Below are 22344 nucleotides of genomic sequence, written 5' to 3'. Positions count from 1 at the left end.
AAAAGACTTCTTTACCAAAAATACATTCAAGGGCTCCTTTTAAAAAGCAAACTTCTGATGTACATAATTAACGAATCATAGACCTTGATGGGTCTTTTATGATCATCTTTACAAATAAATTGAGATGAAGTTGTTTTTTTTTTTTTAAGATTTATTGATTGATTGATTGATTGCTATGTTGGGTCTTCGTTTCTGTGCTAGGGCTTTCTCTAGTTGCGGCGAGTGGGGGCCACTCTTCATCGCGGTGCGTGGGCCTCTCACTGTCGCGGCCTCTCTTGTTGCGGAGCACAGGCTCCAGACGCGCAGGCTCAGTAGTTGTGGTTCACGGGCCCAGTTGCTCCGCGGCATATAGGATCTCCCCAGACCAGGGCGCAAACCCGTGTCCCCTGCCTTAGCAGGCAGATTCTCAACCACTGCGCCACCAGGGAAGCCCCTGAGATGAAGTATTCTTTTCAAGGGAATGATCACTTTGTTATTTTCACCCAATGGGATCTATGTAGCCATGATAAAGAATGAGGGCATTCTATACGAGCTGAAATGGAGAGATGCTCAGAATAGAATGTGAAGTTGAAAAAGGTGCAAGCTGATCAATCTTAGCGTCTCTAGATGTGGAGCAACCAGACAATTGTGATGGAATAGCACCAGCTGTGTATTCTTGCCAAAAAGTGGAACTTGAATCTAACCAAACCTCTAGAGCTAAGTTTCATTTATAGGAAATACAAAGAAAAGAGGAATACTTTAAATGATGCCACAAGGAAACAGACAAACCCAGAACATGGAACAGTGCACAGGACAATTGGTTTGTACAACTAGTCAATGGCAGGGGGAAAGGAGGGAAGACTGTCCTCAATTAAAAGAGACTTAGGTGTCATAACAACCAAATGCAATGTAGGGAGCTGTTTAGGTCTGGACTTAAACCTATTATAAAAGGACATTTTTGAGATAATCAGGGGAATTTGATTATGGACTGAAGAATCAGGCACTAAAACATCATTATTAATTATGTCTTGTATGATAATGGTATTATGGTTATATAGCAGAGTGCCAATTTTTTGAAAACAAGATGCACACTGAAGTCTGTAAGGGTGAAATAACATGACATCTGGGATTTGTTTTAAAATGAAAGTTTGATAATTTTGAATTTGTGTATTGGGAGTATGTACTATTCTCTGCTTTTGATATGTCAGAAAATTTTAATATAAAAGAGTAAATAGAAAATGCAAGGTGGGCTTCCCTGGTGGCGCGGTGGTTGAGAGCCTGCCTGCTAATGCAGGGGACACGGGTTCGAGCCCTGGTCTGGGAAGATCCCACATGCCGCGGAGCAACTGGGCCCGTGAGCCACAACTACTGAGCCTGCACGTCTGGAGCCTGTGCTCCGCAACAAGAGAGGCCACGATAGTGAGAGGCCCGCACACCGCAATGAAGAGTGGTCCCCGCTTGCCACAACTAGAGAAAGCCCTCGCACAGAAACGAAGACCCAACATAGCCATAAATTAATTAATTAATTAATTAAAAAAATAAAATAAAATAAAAATAATTATATATATTAAAAAAAAGAAAATGCAAGGTGAAAAAAAAAAGCTTTAATGAGGAAATGTGTGTAAAATCCTTGTGCCTGGTTCATAGTTGAGAAGTATTAGCTGCTAATATTACCATTGTTTAGGAACTATTCCCCTAAAGTTCTGTTTCTGTTGCTGCGTCCCAAAACTCCGTGGCTTGAAACAACAATCATCTCTTATTTAACTCATGAGCCTCCAGCTTGGGCAGCACTTGACAGGGAAGGCCCATGGCTGCTCCAGCATCTACCTGGGCGGATTTACTGAGGGCTGGAGGATTCGCTGCCAAGCTGGCTCACTTGCTCCGCTAGCAAGTTGGTGCTGGCTGCTGGCTGGGAGTTCAGCCAGGGTTGGGGGCTGGAAGACTCAGTTGCCCCCAGTGTGGGCTTCTCCACGTGACCTGAGCTTCCTCACAGCATGGTGGCTGGGTTCCAAGGGTAACCATCTCCAAAGAGAAAGCTGTGTGGAAGCTGTGTTGCCTTTTATGACCCAGCACTGGAATTCCCACAGCATCACTTCTGCTGTACACAATTAGTTGAGACAGTCCTGAAGGCTCACGCAGATTCAAGGGGAACGGACATTGACTTTCCTCTTGTTGGAAGGTGGTGGGTAGCAAGGTTGTGGAAGACACATGGGACTGGGAATATCGTTGTGATTGCTTTTGGAAACGACAGTCTGGCGAGGCTAGATATTAGGTGATTTCCAGTCTCAACAACCCTGATATATCACCATGCAGGAAGTTTATTTTCCACTCTTTAGGATTATTCCCTTAGGAGGACATCTCCTGGAACAGGCATGTCAGTGACTAACAAGGCTTTAAACAATAAAGGCTTTTCATTATCTTATATAACAAGAAAGCTGGAGGTAGGCAGTTCCAGGTTTAGGGATGTACTCAATGGTGCCATTAAAAGCCCAGGCTTCTTCTCTTTGTCCACTCTGCCTCCTCAGTGTATTGGGTTTCTGTCATCAAACTTGTCACCTTATGGATGTGAGATGGCTGTTGTAGTTGCAGGTATCACCTCCTCAGATGTAGCATTCAAACAAGGGGCAGGCACTTTCTCTCTCTCTCTCCCCCACCCCCAATCTCTCCCCAACCCTAATTTTTAAATTAATTAATTAATTAATTAATTAATTAATTTTTGGCTGTGTTGGGTCTTCGTTTCTGTGAGAGGGCTTTCTCTAGTTGCGGCGAGCTGGGGCCACTCTTCATCGCGGTGCGCGGGCCTCTCACTGCCGCGACCTCTCCCGTTGCGGAGCACAGGCTCCAGATGCGCAGGCTCAGTAGTTGTGGCTCACGGGCCCAGTTGCTCCGCGGCATGTGGGATCTTCCCAGACCAGGGCTCGAACCCATGTCCCCTGCATTGGCAGGCAGATTCTCAACCACTGCGCCGCCAGGCAAGCCTCCTAATATTTTTAACAAGGATGAAATTCTTTCCTCAAAGCCCCAAGCAGATATCTCCTTAGGTCTCTTTGGCCAAAACGGGTCACATGGTTTCCATTAGCTGAAAGGGAGGCTGGGAAAACAAGTATCTGGTCTTTCTAGCCTCTATCCTGAGAGGCGGGCTTTGTCAGCCAGGAAGAAGAGGAAGTGGAGTGACTTTAGGGAAGTCAATCAACAGGGGTGGTGGTGGCGGTTCCTAGATCAAAAGGTATGAACTTTTAAAAAAAATTTTTTAATTGAAGTTTAATAAAACAGAAAGTGCCCACATTTTAAGGATATAGCTTGATGAATTTTCACAAGGTGAACACTAGTATCTATATTATGCACAGAGCATTGCCAGCCCCTCAGCAGCTCCCCCAGACCCCTATTCCACTCACCACCCCCAGTCACCGACAGCATAGGTTCCTTTTGTCTGTTTTTGGACTTTATATAATTGGAATCATGCAATACAGCTACATTGTGTCTGGTTTCTCTCCTTCAACATTATGTCCATGCGATTCATCTATACTGATGTGGGTAACTGTAAATTGTTAAGCATTGTTGTATACTATTCCATTGAGAGAATATTTATTCATTTGAGAGTTTCAAGGTTGCAGTTATTATGAATTGTGCTGCTTGGACATTCCCGTGCGTGTCCATGGATGCCCACGTGCACACGTTTCTGTCACGGAGTTACCTAGGAGAGGAATCGCTGGGTCACAGGGGTGACTGCCTTCAGTTTTAGTGGATGCTGCCCAACAGTTTCCCAACAATGCAGTGTGTGAGCGTTCCAGTTTCTCCACATCCTCACCAACACTTGGTAGTGTCTGCCTTTACTTTTAGCCATTCCTGGGGAGCGTGCAGTGCTATCATATTGGGGTTTTCATCTGCGTTTCCCTGAAGACTATGGGTCAGTGCCTTTTCATTGCTTACTCTGGGTCATCTCTTGCGAAGTGCCCGGTCAAGTCTTTGCACAGCTGTGAACTGTTGGAAGCCCTGGATGCACACTGAGTAATTGTTTTCCAGAAGAGCTGTGCACGTGTGGCTGCCCCTGCGCCACTGCCAGTGCTCCAGTCTTTTGGGCACCCCATCTTCTGGGCACACACAACCCTGAACCAGGGTGCACAGCATGGCAGGCAGAGCAGGGCTGGGTTTTTAGCTCCACTGCCGCCACCGCTGGGAGCCCTTCTTGCAACAACCCGCGGCCAGGCCTGATGGCCCTGCCCGCCTCACATTGTACCATGAGCCTCGCTTTGACCAGCTGGGCCGTGCTCAGAGGAGATGAGAACGAAATGAGAGTTTGCTCAGGCTGGGTGCATTTATGCTGGAGAGAAAAATGACTCCGGGGCACTTGCTCAGTGGCTGCAAATAACCAAAGGGCTGTTCTGGGGCCCAGGAACCAGATTTGCTGTAGGAGGGCCTAGAGGCCAGAACCAGGCAGGCGAATTTTAACTCAACACAGGTTAGGCTGTGAAAGTTCCATGAGGTCTGGGCTACTGCTATAGCATAAAGCCAAGCACACAGTAGGCACCTAATATGTACCTTCTGGATGAAATGACTGCTTAATAGACTGCTTAATCCTGCCACGGAATGGGCTGTCAGGGGGGTGGGGGAAGGTAGTGAGCTTCCTGGCACTGTGAATGTGCAAGGTCAGGCAGGTGACCGTTGTGGAGGGATGTCACAGAGGGAACAATGCCTTTGGTGCCTGCTGCCCTGCATGGTATGAAAGATTCTCCAACCCCTAGACTCTGTGAAGCTTTGAATTATCCATGCTGGGATTCAGTAAAGGCAGGCTGATTGCAGTATTAGCTGAAGCAAAATCTAATTAGGAAGGCAAATTGATTTCCAAAAAAAGAAGTGGATGATGTGTTCCCAGGACTGTTAGAAATGGCTTTTTAATTGTCTGCTCCTTTGTATTATTCATGCAATTGTGTGCCTTTGTGAGCTCAGTCGGTCTCTCACTTTCCTTCCCACTTCCCTCTCTCCCTCCCGCCATGCTTAGCACCTTCTCTGTCCCAACCCCTTCAAGGCTGGGCTGGACCATTCCTCAGGGACAGTTGGGGGGCCCTCGGGGGGAGATGGAAACAGAAAAATGCTGGGGAGGGGCCCCAGGCCCCCCAGGCCCCCAAGCCCAGGGGCCAACAGGGAACCACACAGAGCTGAGAGCCAACCTTTCTGCCCTCACCCCCACCCCAGGTAGCCCGGTCGCAGGGGAAGGGCATCTTCCTCTTCCGGAGGCTAAAGGACATCATGGACTGGAAGAAGGTGAGCTTGCCCCTCCCCCTTCCTCCCCAAACCCTCCTTTGCCCTTGCATGGATGAGGGGCCCCTCCTCCTTGCCCTCAAAGCTTGGAGGGCTGGCAAAGAAGCTCTGCCCACAGGCCTGCCTATGGGTGCAGGGTCTCTGGAGCCAAATTGCCTGGGTTCAAATCCTGACCTTGCCACTTAATAGCTGTGTGACCTTGGGCAAGTCATTTCACCTCTCTGTGCCCCAGTGAATCAAGGAGTTAATATGTCTAAGAGAACGGTGCATTCTTTTCCTGGGCCTCCTGCTCACATGGCTGCGGAGAGTTTGGCTAACTCTTCCTCCAGGTCCTGGACTGAGCCTGAGGCAGGTCCCTCCCTCCCCCAACCCCGTCCTTGTCACAGCAGAAATCCTGGTCCCAATCCTGCCTCAGCAGCTGTGTGGTCCTGGGGAAATTGCTGAACCCCTTAGAGATGATAATGTGCAGGGTGGGTGTGAGGAGCAGGATGACAGAACTCCTACACAACCGGCACCTACCGCGTCAGCAGGCTCACAGCAGGTGCTCAATAAATGAATTTTTCCTCCTCACTGTGTGTCCTGATTCCTCCCATGAAACTGTCAGGGCACCGCTGGGAAGAAGCTCACCAGCTTGGAGGCTCAGCCGGCTCGGAGCGCTGTCAACCCCTCTGGCAGCCACATGAGTATAGGTGGGGGTAGCCCTGGGTCCCAGAAAGAGAAGACCTGGCTGCCTCGATATTGAAGCAGCTTGGGGGTAGTGGTGATGGTAGGTGTAGAAAATTCTGGCCCTTGGGCCCAGAAGCCCTGAGTTCCAGCGCTCACTGCCACTGGCTGTTGTGTGACCTTACCAGGTGTGTGACATTTGCCTTTGGGCCTCGGTTTTCTCACAAGGTTACTGTGAAGGGGACAGTGGGTGGGAAAGGGCTTTGCAGATGGTGAGGTGAAAGGAGCATGCTATCCTCCTGAGCTGGGCTGGCCTGCAAAGAATTAGCAGGTAGAGAAGGGAGAGGAATGTCCTTGGAGGCCTGGGTGGTGCTCCAGGCAGCACTGACCAATGGAACTTTCTACAGTGGTGGGAATGGTGCACACCTGTGCTCTCCGATGCCCTGACCGCTAGCGACATGTTGATATACTGAACACTGGAAATGAGGCTAGTGAGACTGAAGGACTGGATTTTTAATTTATTTCCTCTTTTGTTGCGGTAAAATATACATAAAATTTACCAGTTTAACTCTATTTGTGTACAATTCAATGGCATTAAGTACATTCATAGTTTTGTGCAACAATCACCACCATCCATTTCTAGAACTTTTTCATCTTCTCCAGCTGAAACTTGTAGCCATTAAACACTAATCCCCTCCTGTCCCCCTGCCCCCAGCCCCTGGCAACCACCCTTCTACTTTCTGTCTCTATGAATTCCACTACTCTAGGTACCTTGTATAAGTGGAATCATACAATATTTGTCCTTTTATGTCTGGCTTATTTCACTTAGCATGAAGCCTTTAAGTTTCATCCATATTATAGCATGTAACATCATTTCCTTTTAATCAATTTAAATATAAATGTACATAGCCACATGTGGCCAGTAGCTGCCCTATTGGGAAGCACAGATCTAGAGGTTAGATACCCAGGCTCTGGGCCCAGCCTGTGTGGGTCCACTTCCCAGCTGTACCACCAGTTGGCTGTGTTACCATGGGCAAGTCACTCCCCCTCTCTGTGCTTCAGTTTCTCATCTGTAAAATGGGAATAACATTAGTACCTTCCCGACAGGGTTGATTTAAGGATCAGATCATATACCCCCAAGTAGAGTGCCTATCACAATGCCTCGTATACAGGAAATGCTAAAAAAATGTTAATAACAATTATTATTACAACTAGGACACAAGAAGTTCTGATGACCAGAAAGATGATATTCCCGTGGAGAACTATGTAGCTCAGCGTTACATTGAAAATCCCTACCTGATAGGAGGTAAGATGGCTGTCTCTGATTCTGCCCTTCCACGGAACGGTCGGTCAGTCAGTCAACAAGCCTTGATTAGCAGCCCAACGTGGGCTCAGCCTGACACCAGGCATGATGGGATCAGATGGGACAGAATCCCATCCGGCATGCTCCCACCTGCCAGCCGTTGCCCCTAAGTTTCCCCCTGCCTGGGATGCCCTTCCCTCTCCCTTCCTGGTTCACTAAAATCCTCTTCATTCTTCAAGCACCAGCTCCTTCATGCGTTTATCCAACAAATATTTACAAAGTGCCTAGTCAGTGCCAACCATTGTCCAGGATGCTGGCCGCCCACCCTGCTCTCTTGGAGCTTACACTCCGATGAGCAGACAGCAATAAACCAGGAACAAAGAAGTGAGATAGTTCCACACAGCGGTGAGTGTTATGAAGTAAATCAAGTGCAGAGTGAGGGAGGGCCTCTCTGCAGAGGTGACGGGAGCTGAAACCTGAATGACAACTAGGGGTCCCCTGTGGGTAGATCTGGAGGGAGGGGGAGCTGTAAGGGCCAAGGGCCTGAGGTGGAACCAGGCTAGCGCATGAAAGCTTCTCGGATTTCCCCAGGCCGTCTCCACCTCTGCTTTTCCCACACGGGGGCCGAGAAGTACAGACACGTCAGGCAGTATGTGAGGAGGGGCGTCTTGGGAGGGTCTGGTCTGAGAAGAGCCAGTGCTCCGAAGGGGTCAGCATCACTTGCCTCCTCTCACTTCCTCAGGCAATGTCCTTCCCCAGGGGGCAGTCTGTGGTGTCTCCTCCACCCCTCCCTTTCCCAGTGACCCCATCCTCTCCCGTGGCTTTAACCACCACCCAGATCCAGTGACTCCCAGCTTTCTGACTCCAGCCGAGACCTTGCCCCGCACCCCAGACCCTGATGTCCCGCAGCCTGTATCATCCACTCGCAGGCATCTCTCAGCAACTTGAATCCAACAGGACTAAAATCCAGCCCTTGTCCTCCCCCCACCATCTGGCTCACCCACCAGCCTCCCCCCAGGGACACAGCCCTCGCACCCCAAGCCAGAAGGCAGAGACCGCTCTGGGAGCATCCCTCTCTTCCCTCCCACATCGGTTCTTCATCGAGCTCGCATGCAGCTTTTGAACCTGGCTGGCCACCTGCATCCCAGTTCCGGCCACTGTCCTCTCCCTCCAGGACAACACGCCAGCCTCCGCACTGATGCCCACTGCTCTGGCCCCCTTCGCTCCACTCCAAACACAGTTGCCAGAGGGATCGGACACCCTTCAGTAGCTTCCCATGGTTGGTAGAACAAAATCCCAAAACTGCACATGACCTGGCCTCTGCTGACCTCACTGACGTCTCCTTCCACTCTGCCCTTGGACCAAGCTCTGTGTCGCCTCTGGGCCTCTGCTCAGGCAGCTCCTCCTGCTCGAAGGCCCCGCCCCATCTGGGCTAGGCAGGCACCCGGAACCTCCTGTGGTTCATTGGGATTCACATCTGCCTGTCAACTGTTGTATCCCCCAAACCTAGCATGGTACACAATCAATATTTGTTACACTGATTAATTCTTTCCTTGCCTGGCAGGCCGCAAGTTTGACCTGCGTGTCTACGTGCTGGTGATGTCGGTGAGTGACCAATACAGGTGCCTTCCTCCAGTGGCGGGGAAGGGGCAGTGGGACTGGGGGACAGGGGCAGAAGCCATTCTGGGGGCACCCGTGTGAGCTGTCTGGTTTAACCTGCCTGGGAGAGCCCAGGGGGTGGGTAAACAGATCCAAGCTTTGCCGTCTCAGAGACCCCAGCATCTGGATTGTCCCTCTGCCTTTCTTCTTTATTCATTCAGTCATCCATGGTAACCACAGCTAGCATTTATTGAGCACCAGGCCCAGTATTTAGCAGGTTTTATCTCATTCAGTCCTCCTAATAACCAGGGAGGTAGGATCTTTTATTAGCCTCATTTTACAGATGAGGAAACAGATCAGAGGGGCTGAGTGACTTGCTTGAAGTCACACAGCTGGTGAGTGGCAGAGCTGGGATTTGGATCCAGGCATCTTACTCTCTTAACAAAGGAGGTGCTATACTCCCTCCACCCCTGCATTCGACGAACACTTAAACCTTCATGGTGCAATATTCTATGCTGGGAACAGGATATAAGGGTGTCCAAGACAGGCTCGGCCCCTGTCCTCCTGGAGCTTACAGTCTGGTGGGGAATAGGGACACACCGTGAGCTGGTGGGTGTCACATGTGGTGGTGGAGCAGAGAAGACACCCATTAATTTTGTTCCCTTCTGCATCTCGCTACCCTTACTTCTACCTCCAGGGAAGGAGGGGGATTGAGTCAAAGGAGGCTAATGTTTGAGCAAATTCATGAAGGATGATGTGGGAAAGAAGGCAGGACATGCCAGGCGGAGGAAACAGCAGGTGCAAAAGCTAGGAGTTGTGAAAGTGCTGGTATTGATTCCCCTTCCCTCTTCTCTCTCTCCATTTCCACCTCCCCCACAGTACATGCCGCTGCGAGCCTGGCTGTACCGGGACGGCTTCGCCCGATTCTCCAACACCCGCTTCACACTGAACAGCATTGATGACCAGTGTATCCTGGCATCCCACTCCCCACCCCTAAGCGTTCCCCGCATACCCTGCTCTGCCTGTCCTCTGGCTGGTCCTGAGATAACTCATTCATTCCACAGATGTTTGCTGAGTGCCAGGCTCTGGTCTGGGCACAGGAGATACAGCAGTGAACAAGACAGCCCTGGTCACTTCCCTCCCGGAGCTTACAATCTTGTGGAGATGGGGGATCCTCCAGTGATCTGAGGAGAGCAGCCCTGCTCTGCTCAGAGCAACTCACCCCAAGCTTCTCTGCTTGATGATCATTTCACATTGATTCATGTTCATAGGATAGGAGTGCTTGAGTCCCTTTGGAGAATGTTTGCGTCCTTTTACGTGCCTAGTCATGGGCTCACTCATTCACTTGAATACAATGTCCTTTTCACCCATCAAATTGACAGATATGAAAAATTTGATAACACGCTATATTGACGAGGCTAGGGGAGTACATACATTGCTGGTGGAATGTGAACTGGTACAACCACTTAGGAGGCAATCTGGCAAATTATCAAAAGACAAATGCACGGACCCTCTGACCCAGCAATTCCCTTCTGGAGTTTATCCTGCAGGTACACTCACAATATAGTAAAAGAGGGGGTTAAATGTTATTCACTGCACAGCCTTGTTGTGAGATTTAAAAAAGAAAATAACTAAATGAATGACTCATTTATACAGTGGAGAACTATACAGCTGTTAAAAAGGAACAGGGGAAGGTGCTTTATGTACTGATGTGAAATAATCTCCAAGATGTATTGTTAACTGGAAAAAAAACAAGTATAGAACTTTGTGGAAAGTATGCCCCCATTCATGTTAAAAAGTATATCTCTGTATATGTTTTTATCTGTGCATAGATATCTCTGGAAGGATGTAGAAGAAACTGGAAACAGAATTTGCCTTTGGGAGGAGAAATGGGTAGGTGGGGACTGGGGTGGGAAGCAGATACTCCTTATATACATTTTTATACCTTTTGACTTTTGAACTATGTGAATGTATTATCTGGTTCAAATATAAACATCAAAGATAGTTTTTAAGATTTTTAGACATGAGCATCAGAGGAAAAGGGGTAGATGATCAGAAATATTTAGGAGATAAATAAGCAGGACTAGATTACCTGCATATGGGAGAGGTGGAAATGGCAAGTGATGTTGCCAAGCTTCTGGCTTGGGCAATCCAGCTGATGCTTTTAGTCAATTCACATCACTGTGCCTTAATTTCATCATTCAATTAAGTGTCTGTCCAAGGTAATACATTCCCTACATGATAGAAGGGCTTAGGTCCTCCCGAGAATTTTCTACAATTTGTTTCTTTCTATTTAGCCAACTTCAGCATTTCCAGTATGTTTGTTCTATTTTGTGATTCTAACAAGCCTTTATCATATGCAACTCATCAAATTTATTTTAGTTTCATTTTTTGCCACCTCATTTCTTATTAAAGTTAAATGATACATGTAAAGCACTTAGACAATGCCTAACCCAGAGTGACTACTCAGTACAGGTTAGTGGTCTCCCGGCCCCCATTTAGAAGTGTTTGCTTATCTCCAGGCATCATGGGGCCTTATTAAACTGAGGCCTCTCCCAGGGCTAGTTTCTGTTTAATGAGGCTTTGCTGTTTTCACAGTGAGTGAATACACGTAATTTTCCATCCCTTCTTTTAATTGTTCTTAATTTTTAAATACTGAAATATTTAAATTCTATGAAAACTGCAGGAAAAGCTGTAACAGAAATCTATGCATCTACCATCCAGATTTAGCAGATATTAATATTTTGCCATATTTGCTTTAGGTACACAGCAACTTTTAAAATAATAAAGCAACTTTGGATCACAAAATAATAATATATAATATTATTAACCTGACTTTAAATAAATATATATAATATATATAGTTTACACACAATTATTCAAATACATATATGCATATACACACACCCAAAATATAAAAATATTCACCTCAACACCGTAGTAGTAAACAAGCAGAAACAGCTTAACCCACCCTAGAGGGATGGTGAAATGAATGATAAAGCATTTCCAGGATCTTGTGTAGCTGTTGAATACAATGAGGTGATTGAAATGTCATGGAAAAGTACCTACAGGAATTCCCTAGCGGTCCAGTGGTTAGGATTCTGCGCTTTCACTGCTGAGGGCCCGGGTTCCATCCCTGCTTGGGAACACTAAGATCCCACAAGTTGCAAAGTGCTGCCAAGAAAAACAAACAAAAAAAACCCCGGTATCTACGATAGACCATGAGGTGGAAACAACATGTGCGGTGTAGAACTGGGATGTGTTTACAATTCCATTTTTGCTTTTAGGGAAGTACGTTTCTGTTTAGAAGAAAGTATGAAAGGATATTCATGAATCTATTAACTTTGAAAAATTCAGAGGATTAGAATCAGGTCAGGAAACATTTACTTTCAATTTTACACATTTCTCTATATTATGAACTGTTCTTTATAACCGCTATGAATTACTTTAATAGTAAAGATAATAAAACATTTAAAGGATATAGCCTTCATAATAAAAGTATAGCTCTTTAAAGACAAATCAGAAAATACAGAAATGTACAAAAAGGGGGGAGGGAGGAAAAGAAACCTTTTCTAGTCACACTTTCTAGAAATAACTACTTACCTTTTTTTTTTTTTAATAGACTTTTACTTTTTTTTTTAAGTATTTGTTTATTTATTTATTTATGGCTGTGTTGGGTCTTCGTTTCTGTGCGAGGGCTTTCTCTAGTTGTGGCAAGCGGGGACCACTCTTCATCGCGTTGCGCGGGCCTCTCACTATCGCGGCCTCTCTTGTTGCGGAGCACAGGCTCCAGACGTGCAGGCTCAGTAATTGTGGCTCACGGGCCCAGCTGCTCCGCGGCACGTGGGATCTTCCCAGACCAGGGCTCGAACCCGTGTCCCCTGCATTGGCAGGCAGACTCTCAACCACTGCGCCACCAGGGAAGCCCCTACTTACCTTTTTGCTGTCTTTCCTCCCAGGTTTTTTGTTGTTGTTTGGCCTTTTATATATGAGTGATCCCACTGTATAAGTATAACCTTTTTTTCACTGAACATGATTTAAGTATTTTCCTTATAGACATTTTTTATTAGTTACAAAGTATTCCACTGAATAGATTTACTGGTTTACTAATCCTACTTTCAGGCATTTGGGAAGTAGTCAATTTCTTCCTATTATGACAAATAATGCTGCAAAGAAACATATTTTTTTCATAAATCTTTTACTATATTAAAATTTTTTCCTTTGTATGATGCCACAGAGGTATAAATACTGGGTCAAGGGCATCGGCCAGATTGTTTTCCAGAAGATTTCCTCATATTTTTACCCTCCCACTGACAGGACCCATTTCATCCCAGCTCCCCTGTACTGGGGACGATCAATTAAAAAACACATTTCCAGGGCTTCCCTGGGACGCAGTGGTTAAGAATCTGCCTGCCAGTGCAGTTGACACGGGTTCAAGCCCTGGTCCTGGAAGATCCCACATGCTGCAGAGCAACTAAGCCCGTGAGCCGCAACTACTGAAGCCCGCGTGCCTAGAGCCTGTGCTCCACAAGAGAAGCCACCACAATAAGCCCGCGCACTGCAATGAAGAGTAGCCCCCACTCGCCACAACTAGAGAAAGCCCGTGCGCAGCAACGAAGATGTCACACAGCCAAAAATAAATAAAATAAATAAATTTATTTAAAAAAAAAAACACATTTCCAAAACAATTGGCATATCTAGGTGAAGCATATATGGGAATTCATTGTACTATTTATTCTTGCAAGTATTCTGTGGGTTTTAAATTTTTTCCCAATAAAAAGGGTAAAAAAAATGTAACTGACTTGATGGGGAAGCAGATTTTTTGCCTTAGAATTTGCATCTCTTCCAATTTTCATTTTTCCCCCATTTACATCCCTTTAAAATTGTGTATCTTTTATTACTAGAAACTTTGGGCACTTTCCCAGATGGTCTTTTACCAGTTATATTTTCTCTTTTATGTTTTCATATCCTTTATCTATTTAGCTATTAGGGTCATACAATTTTATTGTTAACAATTTATGCGTGATTTTCACGTGACAAAACATTAGCCTGTCATATTTGGTACAAATCTTTTCTCTAGTCATGTCTTCCTTTCATTTTTGCCTTGACATCTGATTAATTTCCTTCTCACATAGTTGACTATATCCACTGATTTCCTCTGTGATTTCTATTGTCATTTCTAAGATAAGAAAATCCTTTTCCCCCTGAAGATTTCACAGCTAATCAGTTCCACTTCTCTATGAACTGGACCGTTTGTTTGTTTACTCTTTGACCCTTAGCTTGTTGGTCCATTGGAACCTGGTTTCAGGTCCATCTGTGGAGAGGGGAGGCTCTGAGTTCAGCTGACCAGTCACCCACTCTCCTCTTTTAGCCTCTGCTTCTCCCTGGAAACAAGGGAAGTCCCTGACTTCTCCTCCCCACAGGCAGGAGCAGTGTGCGGAGAATGTGAGTGTTTCCTCGATCACAACGGAGCGATTTCCCCTCTTAAAGCCAGTAACTCACTTTGCCTGAACACCCTGTTTTTCCTTCTATTTTTTTTTTTAATGTTACAAAGTCACAGCACTCCCTGCCATATCTTTTTATTTTATTTTATTTTATTTTTTTTATTTTTAGCTGTGTTGGGTCTTCGTTTCTGTGCGAGGGCTTTCTCTAGTTGCGGCGAGCGGGGGCCACTCTTCATTGCGGTGCGCGGGCCTCTCACTATCGCGGCCTCTCTTGTTGCGGAGTACAGGCTCCAGACGCGCAGGCTCAGTAGTTGTGGCTCACGGGCCCAGTTGCTCCGCGGCATGTGGGATCTTCCCAGACCAGGGCTCGAACCCGTGTTCCCTGCATTGGCAGGCAGACTCTCAACCACTGCACCACCAGGGAAGCCCTCCATTTTTAAAATAACAATTGTATTGTGATATATTCACGTACTACGCAGTTCACCCAGTTAAATCATACAACTCAATGGTTCTTTTTTTAAAAAAATAAATTTATTTATTTATTTATGGTTGTGTCAGGTCTTCGTTGCTGCACACAGGCTTTCTCTAGTTGTGGCGAGTGGGGTCGTTGCAGTGTGCAGACTTCTCATTTTGGTGGCTTCTCTTGTTTCAGAGCATGGGCTCTAGGCACGTGGGCTTCAGTAGTTGTGGCACATGGGCTCAGTAGTTGTGGTTCCTGGGCTCTAGAGCATAGGCTTAGTAGTTGTGGCACATGGGCATATTTGCCCTGCGGCATGTGGGATCCTCTGGACCACGGCTCAAACCCGCGTCCCCTGCATTGGCAGGCAGATTCTTAACCACTGCGCCACCAGGGAAGTCCCAACTCAATGGTTCTTATCATCTTCACACAACCATCACCACATTTGGTTTTAGAACATTTTCACCATCCCCCAAAAGAAACTCCATATTCATTAGCTGTCGTTTCCCATTTCCCTCCAACCCCACTTCCCAGCCCTATGCAACAACTTTTTACTCTATATGTTTGCTTATTCCGGACATTTCATATAAATGGATTCATATAATATGTGGTCTTTTGTATCTTCTTTTATTAAGCATAATGTTTTCAAAGTTCATCCATGTCATAACCTGTATCAGTACTTCATTCCTTTTTATTGCTAAGCAATGTTCCATTGTATGGATATAGCACATTTTATTTATCCATTCTTTGGTTGATGGACATTTGGGTTGTTTCTACTTTTGAGCTATTATTAATAATGCTGCTATGGACATTTATGTACAAGTTTTTGTGTGGACATATGTTTTTATTTCTCTTGGGTATATACTAGGAGTGCAGTTGCTGGTCACATGGTAATTTTATGTTTAACCTTTTGAAGAACCACTAAACTATTTTCCAAAGCACTGCACCATTTTACATTCCCACCAGCATGGTAGGAGAGTTCCAGTTGCTCCACATCCTTGCCAACATTTGTTATTATCTGTCCTTTTTTATTAGAGCCACCCTAGTGGATGTGAAGTGGTTTTGATTTGCATTTCCTTGATGACTAATGATGTTAAGCATCTTTTTGTGTGCTTCTTGGCCATTTGTAAATCTTTGGAGAAATTTCTACTCAAAGTCTTTGCCCATTTTCTCATTGGGTTGTCTTTTTTATTGTTGAGCTGTAAGTTTCTAAATGTATTTTTAATACTGCTCGCTTATGAGATACATGATCTACAAATATTTTCTTCCATTCTGTGGGTTGTCCTTTTTATTTTTTAATATATATTGTTCCATTGTTTGTTTTCTCTTTTTTTAATATTTATTTATTTATTTATTTTTGGCTGCGTCAGGTCTTAGTTGCAGGCACATGGAATCTTTTTGTTGCAGCGCAGGCTCTTCGTTGCAGTGCGCAGGCTTCTCTCTAGTTGTGGTGTGCAGGCTTAGTTGCCCAACCAGGGATCGAACCTGCATCCCCTGCATTGGAAGGCAGATTCTTAACCACTGGACCTCCAGGGAAGTCTCTGGTTGTCCTTTTTTTAAGGACTATTTTTTAGAGCAGTTTTAGGTTCATAGCAAAATTGAGAGGAGGGTACAGAGATTTCCCATATACCCCCTGCCCCACACGTGCATAACCTCCCCCATTATCAACACCACTCACCAGAGTGGTACATTTGCTACAACTGATGAACCTATGTTGACACATCATAATCACCCAAAGTCCATAGTTTACATTAAGGTTGTACATTCTATGGGTTTGGACAAATGTATAATGATATGTATCCATCATATTGTATCACACAGAGTAATTTCACTGCCCTAAAAATCCTCTGTGCACTGCCTTTTCATTTTCTTCATAATGTCCTTTGAAACACAAAAGTTTCTAATTTTGATGAAGTCCAATTTATCTACTTTTTCTATTGCCACCTGTGCCTTTTTTTTTTTTTAATCTCAATGTAATTTTTTTTTACATCTTTATTGGAGTATAATTGCTTTACAATGGTGTGTTAGTTTCTGCTTTATAACAAAGTGAATCAGCTATACATATACATATATCCCCATATCTCCTCCCTCTTGTGCCTCCCTCCCACCCTCCCTATCCCACCCCTCTAGGTGGTCACAAAGCACTGCTGATCTCCCTGTGCTATGCAGCAGCTTCCCACTAGCCATCCATTTTGCACTTAGTAGTGTATATTTGTCAATGTTACTGTCTCACTTCATCCCAGCTTCCCCTTCTCCCCCTGTGTCCTCAAGTCCATTCTCTACATCTGCATCTTTATTCCTGCACTACCACTAGGTTCATCAGTACCGTTTTTTTAGATTCCATATATGTGCGTTAGCATATGGTATTTTTTTTTCTCTTTCTGTCTTACTTCACTCTGTATGACAGACTCTAGGTCCATCCACCTCATTACAAATAACTCAGTTTCGTTCCTTTTTATGGCTGAGTAATATTCCCTTGTATATATATGCCACATCTTCTTTAACCATTCATCTGTCAATGGACACCTAGGTTGCTTCCATGTCCCAGCTATTGTATAAATAGTGCTGCAATGAATATTGTGGTACATGTATCCTTTTGACTTATGGTTTTCTCAGGGTATATGCCCACTAGTAGGATTGCTGGGTCATATAGTAGTTCTATTTTTAGTTTTTTAAGGAACCTCCATACTGTTCTCCATAGTGGCTGTATCAGTTTACATTCCCATCAACAGTGCCAGAGGGTTCCCTTTTCTCCACACCCTCTCCAGCATTTATTGTTTGTAGATTTTTTGATGATGGCCATTCTGACCGGTGTGAGGTGATACCTCATCGTAGTTTTGATTTGCATTTCTCTAATGATTAGTGATGTTGAGCATGTTTTCATGTGTTTGTTGACCATCTGTATATCTTCTTTGGAGAAATGTCTATTTAGGTCTTCTGCCCATTTTTGATTGGGTTGTTTGTTTTTTAGATATTGAGCTGCATGAGCTGCTTGTATATTTTGAAGATTAATCCTTTGTCAGTTGCTTCATTTGCAAATATTTTCTCCCATTCTGAGGGTTGTCTTTTTGTCTTGTTTATGGTTTCCTTTGCTGTGCAAAAGCTTTTAAGTGTCATTAGGTCCCATTTGTTTATTTTTGTTTTTATTTCCATTACTTTAGGAGGTGGGTTAAAAAGGATCTTGCTGTGATTTATGTCGTAGAGTGTTCTGCCTATGTTTTCCTCTAAGAGTTTTATAGTGTCTGGCCTTACATTTAGGTCTTAAATCCATTTTGAGTTTATTTTTTTGTATGGTGCTAGGAAGTGTTCTAATTTCATTCTTTTACATGTAGCTGTCCAGTTTTCCCAGCACCACTTACTGAAGAGGCTGTCTTTTCTCTATTGTATATTCTTGTCTCCTTTGTCAAAGATAAGGTGACTGTAGGTGCATGGGTTTATCTCTGGGCTTTCTATCCTGTTCCATTGATCTATATTTCTGTTTTTGTGCCAGTACCATATTGTCTTGATTACTGTAGCTTTGTAGTATAGTCTGAAGTCAGGGAGTCTGATTCCTCCAGCTCTGTTTTTCTTTCTCAAGATTGCTTTGGCTATTCATGGTCTTTTGTGTTTCCATACAAATTGTAAAATTTCTTGTTCTAGTTCTGTGAAAAATGCCATTGGTAATTTGATAGGGATTGCATTGAATCTGTAGATTGCTTTGGATCGTGTAGTCATTTTCACAATGTTGATTCTCCCAATCCAAGAACATGGTATATCTCTCTATCTGTTTGTATTGTCTTTCATTTCTTTCATCAGTGTCTTATAGTTTTCTGCATTCAGGTCTTTTGCCTCCTTAGGTAGGTTTATTCCTAGGTATTTTATTCTTTTTGTTGCAATGATAAATGGGAGTATTTCCTTAATTTCTCTTTCTGATTTTTCGTTTTTAGTGTATAGGAATGCAAGAGATTTCTGTGCATTAATTTTGTATCCTGCTACTTTACCAAATTCATTGATTATCTGTAGTAGTTTTCTGGTGGCATCTTTAGGATTTTCTATGTATAGTATCATGTCATCTGCAAACAGTGAGTTTTACTTCTTCTTTTCCAATTTGGATTCCTTTTATTTCTTTTTCTTCTTTGATTGCTGTGGCTAAAACTTCCAAAATGATGTTGAATAATAGTGGTGAGAGTGGACAACCTTGTCTTGTTCCTGATCTTAGAGGAAATGCTTTCAGTTTTTCACCATTGAGAATGATGGCTGTGGGTTTGTCATATATGGCTTTTATTATGTTGAGGTTGGTTCCCTGTATGCCCACTTTCTGGAGAATTTTTTAATCATAAATCAGTGTTGAATTTTGTCAAAAGCTTTTTCTGCATGTATTTCACCTGTGTTTTTGTTGTCACAGCTAAGAAGCTCTGCCTAACCCAAGGTTGCAATGACTTATTCCTAAATGTTATTCTAAGAGCTTTATAGTTTTTGTTCTTATATTTAGGTCTGTGGTCCATTTGGAGTTAATTTTTGTCTATGGTATGAGGAAGGGGTCTAACTTTATTCTTTCACATGTGGATATTCAGGCATCCCAACCCCATTTGTTGGAAAGACTGCTTTCCCCCACTTAATTGCCTTGGCACCCTTTTCGAAAATCAATTGACCAAAAATGTAAGGGCTCTCTTCCTTTTAGTGGTTTGTTATGTGCTTATTCTTTTGAAATTAAGGCAGAAAATCTCTCAGACAAATGTGGGAAAAAAAAATCTTTGAAAAGCCCTAAAGAAGACATTCTAGGAAAAATGGTGCTACAGAGAATAACCACCTTCTCTGGAGAGGCTGAAGCCCTGTCCAATATGCCACAGACATGGAGAAACATACATGTTAGGGGAATTAGACTTGGGTCAGTGACCTAGAGCCTCTACCTCCACATCTGTGAAATGTCCCAATGTTACCAACCGGGTTCTTGGCCTCCTCAATCAATAGAAATTGATCAGAGGCCAGAGAAGAAATTCAGCCAAGACTTTATTGGGGCCCCTGCTGCAGCAGTGGGGAGCAAGAACAAGTAACAAGTTCCCCTACTGGCTTGTTCACCAAGGTGGGGGGGAGCTGGTTCCTTATATGGGATGAGGGTAGGGGTGTGTCCAGGGGTCGGGCCAGAAGGGTTGCTTAGGTGGTTTGCCCACCCCTTTGGTGGTGGTGGTGTGTAGGGGTCATGTGCAATACCCTGCTTTTGCTCCCGACCCTCTGCTTTTCCTCCTGGCTCTTCAGAAGTGGCAGTTGGGCTTTTTGGTCTCTTTGTATATTGTTGTCCATAACTTGCCCCAACTGCGCATGCATGCAGTTACTTTTAGTCCCTTGTAGTTTCTTTGTATCCAGGTGCAAGCACTGCAGCAAAAGGTCTCAGCCTGTCTCACCAACAAGTCCAAGTGAAAGTTATGTCTTGTCACTACACAAGGTTTTGGGGATCCATCCTACTTAGCTATGTGGAGGAGGATGTTGAGAAGGGGGTATTCTGAGTGGCTGCCAACCTCTCTGAGCCTCGAAGGTCTCTTCTGTGAGATGGGGATGATTTGGGGAATACATGAGCTGAAGTGTGTGGACATGCTCTGTAAGCTGCAAAGTGCTGCCGATGTTACTGGTGGTGATGATGGTAATGATACCGAAAGGAAGACTCTCAGGGCTGGAACTTCAAAGGTGACCAACTTGACCCCGTCCCAGTGCTGGGTCACTTCTCTGATATTCCTACAAAGTGGCCACCCAGCCTGAACCCCTCTAGTGACAGAGAGCTCAGAATGTCCTGAGATGGCTGTTCTGTGCTTGGTCTTTCTACATGTTAGAAAGTGTTCTCTCCTCTTGAGTGGAACAATCCTAATCTAATATCAGCCACACCAGGCACTGTAAGAGGTGCTTCTACACAGCATCTTAACTGATTTTTCAGATAACCCTGTGAGGTCAATATACTACTATGCACCCCCATTTAATAGGTGGGGAAACAGGCTCAGAGAGGTTAAGTGACTTGCTCAGGGGCCCACAGCCAGTAAAGATAGATGCAGGCATAATTTGAACCCGAGCCCATCTGACTGCAAAGCACGTGACCTCTGGGCTGTTTGGTAGCCTTCCCCCATCAATTCCCAAGCAAGGGTCTCAGTTTGGTCCCTGGGGACTACATGGCGCAGGGCTCAGCACCTTCTTGTCCGCACTGGCCCTTGACCACTAATCTCTGCCAGATGTTCACCTCACCAATGTCGCCGTGCAAAAGATGTCTCCCGACTACCACCCAAAGAAGGTGAGGAACCTGGGCTTCTGCCCTCCAGGTATGGCCTCTGGGACTGGGCTGGGGTGAGGAGGAAGGATGCCAAGGAGCCCAAGAGAGTTCTCCAGCGAGGTCAGGTCACCCTTCCCGTTTGCAGGGCCCAGGGCAAGAGTACAAATGGAGGCCCACACATCATGTGTCTAAATATTTAAGAGTTACAAATCAAACGAACACACCCTTTAACAAAATGTGCTGTATCCTCCTACCTTGACAGATATACTCCTATCATTTATCTATCTATCTATCATCTACCATCTATCTATCTAATAACCTGCAAGGCCAGGTTCATATTTAGAACACTCAGACTTCTCAGAGTTAAAAGCCAGAACAGAAGAACACAGGAAGAGCTGGTCCCCAGCTCCCCATCACCCCAAGGGGACTTCCTGCAAACACACAAACACACACACACCCAAAACAGCAAGCTGTTGGTGACTCCCTGGGCCTTGGGGTGCACACATGGTCAGGGCAGTCTGTCTGCATGAGGGCAGGCCCAGGGAGGAAGCTGGCGCAGGGCATTTGGTCAGGGACTTCTGGGGTGGTGGATAGCAGGCTGTGCTCTAGAAAGAGAGGCACAGGCTCTTGGGTGTGTAGAATCTTCGCCCCTCAAGGAGGGACACACTTGTGGTTCTCCTAATCACAGGACTCAGGGCTGGGCCCCTCTCGTCCAAGCCTGGGGGCTGTGCTGATGGTAAATGATGGTCTGGACGGGCCAGGTCCGGGTTGACTTAGGCTCCCTCTCCCAACCCGGCGGCGGGGTCCCAGGGCTGCAAGTGGATGCTGCAGCGCTTCCGGCAGTATCTGGCGTCCAAGCACGGGCCCGAGGCAGTGGAGACGCTCTTCAGTGACATGGACAACATCTTCATCAGAAGCCTGCAGAGCGTGCAGAAGGTGATCATCAGCGACAAGCACTGCTTCGAGCTGTATGGCTATGACATCCTCATAGACCAGGACCTCAAGCCGTAAGTGGATGGGCTCGCGGCCCGGAGAGCCTGGAGGGATGTTTTACACACTCTGCAACCAGACTGCCCGGGTTTGAGCTCAGCTCTGTCACTGCCTAGTGGGGCACACTTTCTTTTTCTGTGCCTCAGCTTGCCTGTCTATAAAATGGTCACTGTGGGACTTCCCTGGCGGTCCAGCGGTTAAGACTCTGCACTTCCACTGCAGGGGGCACGGGCTTGATCTCTGGTCGGGGAGGTAAGATCTTGCATGCCGCGCGGTGCAGCCGAAAAAAATTTAAAAATAAAATAAAATGGTCGCTGTGCCTATAAGATTGTTATGAGGAAGAAGTGAGGTACTGAGCCCTATGCCTGGCACTGAGGCCTTTCCTGAGCATCTGCTGAGTCAGCGATCCTCCCCTCCT

At 45.4% G+C, this 22344-nt stretch overlaps 1 protein-coding gene across 7 annotated transcripts in view; it reads left to right on the top strand.

The window, feature by feature from the left end:
• TTLL9 (tubulin tyrosine ligase like 9) overlaps window positions 1-22344 on the top strand; it is a 62129-nt gene that overhangs the window by 32620 nt on the left and 7165 nt on the right. For all 7 annotated transcript variants that reach the window (XM_082358871.1, XM_082358869.1, XM_082358874.1 and 4 more), the window contains 6 exons: window positions 5173-5241; window positions 7117-7207; window positions 8769-8809; window positions 9683-9770; window positions 20899-20957; window positions 21747-21943. In XM_082358871.1, coding sequence (XP_082214997.1) covers window positions 5173-5241; window positions 7117-7207; window positions 8769-8809; window positions 9683-9770; window positions 20899-20957; window positions 21747-21943 — 545 coding nt within the window. The remainder of the gene's footprint in view (window positions 1-5172; window positions 5242-7116; window positions 7208-8768; window positions 8810-9682; window positions 9771-20898; window positions 20958-21746; window positions 21944-22344) is intronic.

Source organism: Balaenoptera borealis (assembly GCF_965194805.1).
Source record: "Balaenoptera borealis genome assembly, chromosome: 16".
In the NCBI taxonomy this organism is placed as follows: Eukaryota; Metazoa; Chordata; class Mammalia; order Artiodactyla; family Balaenopteridae; genus Balaenoptera; species Balaenoptera borealis.
The sequence above is the reverse complement of the archived record's forward strand: the minus strand, read 5'-3'. Positions and strand labels throughout refer to the sequence as shown.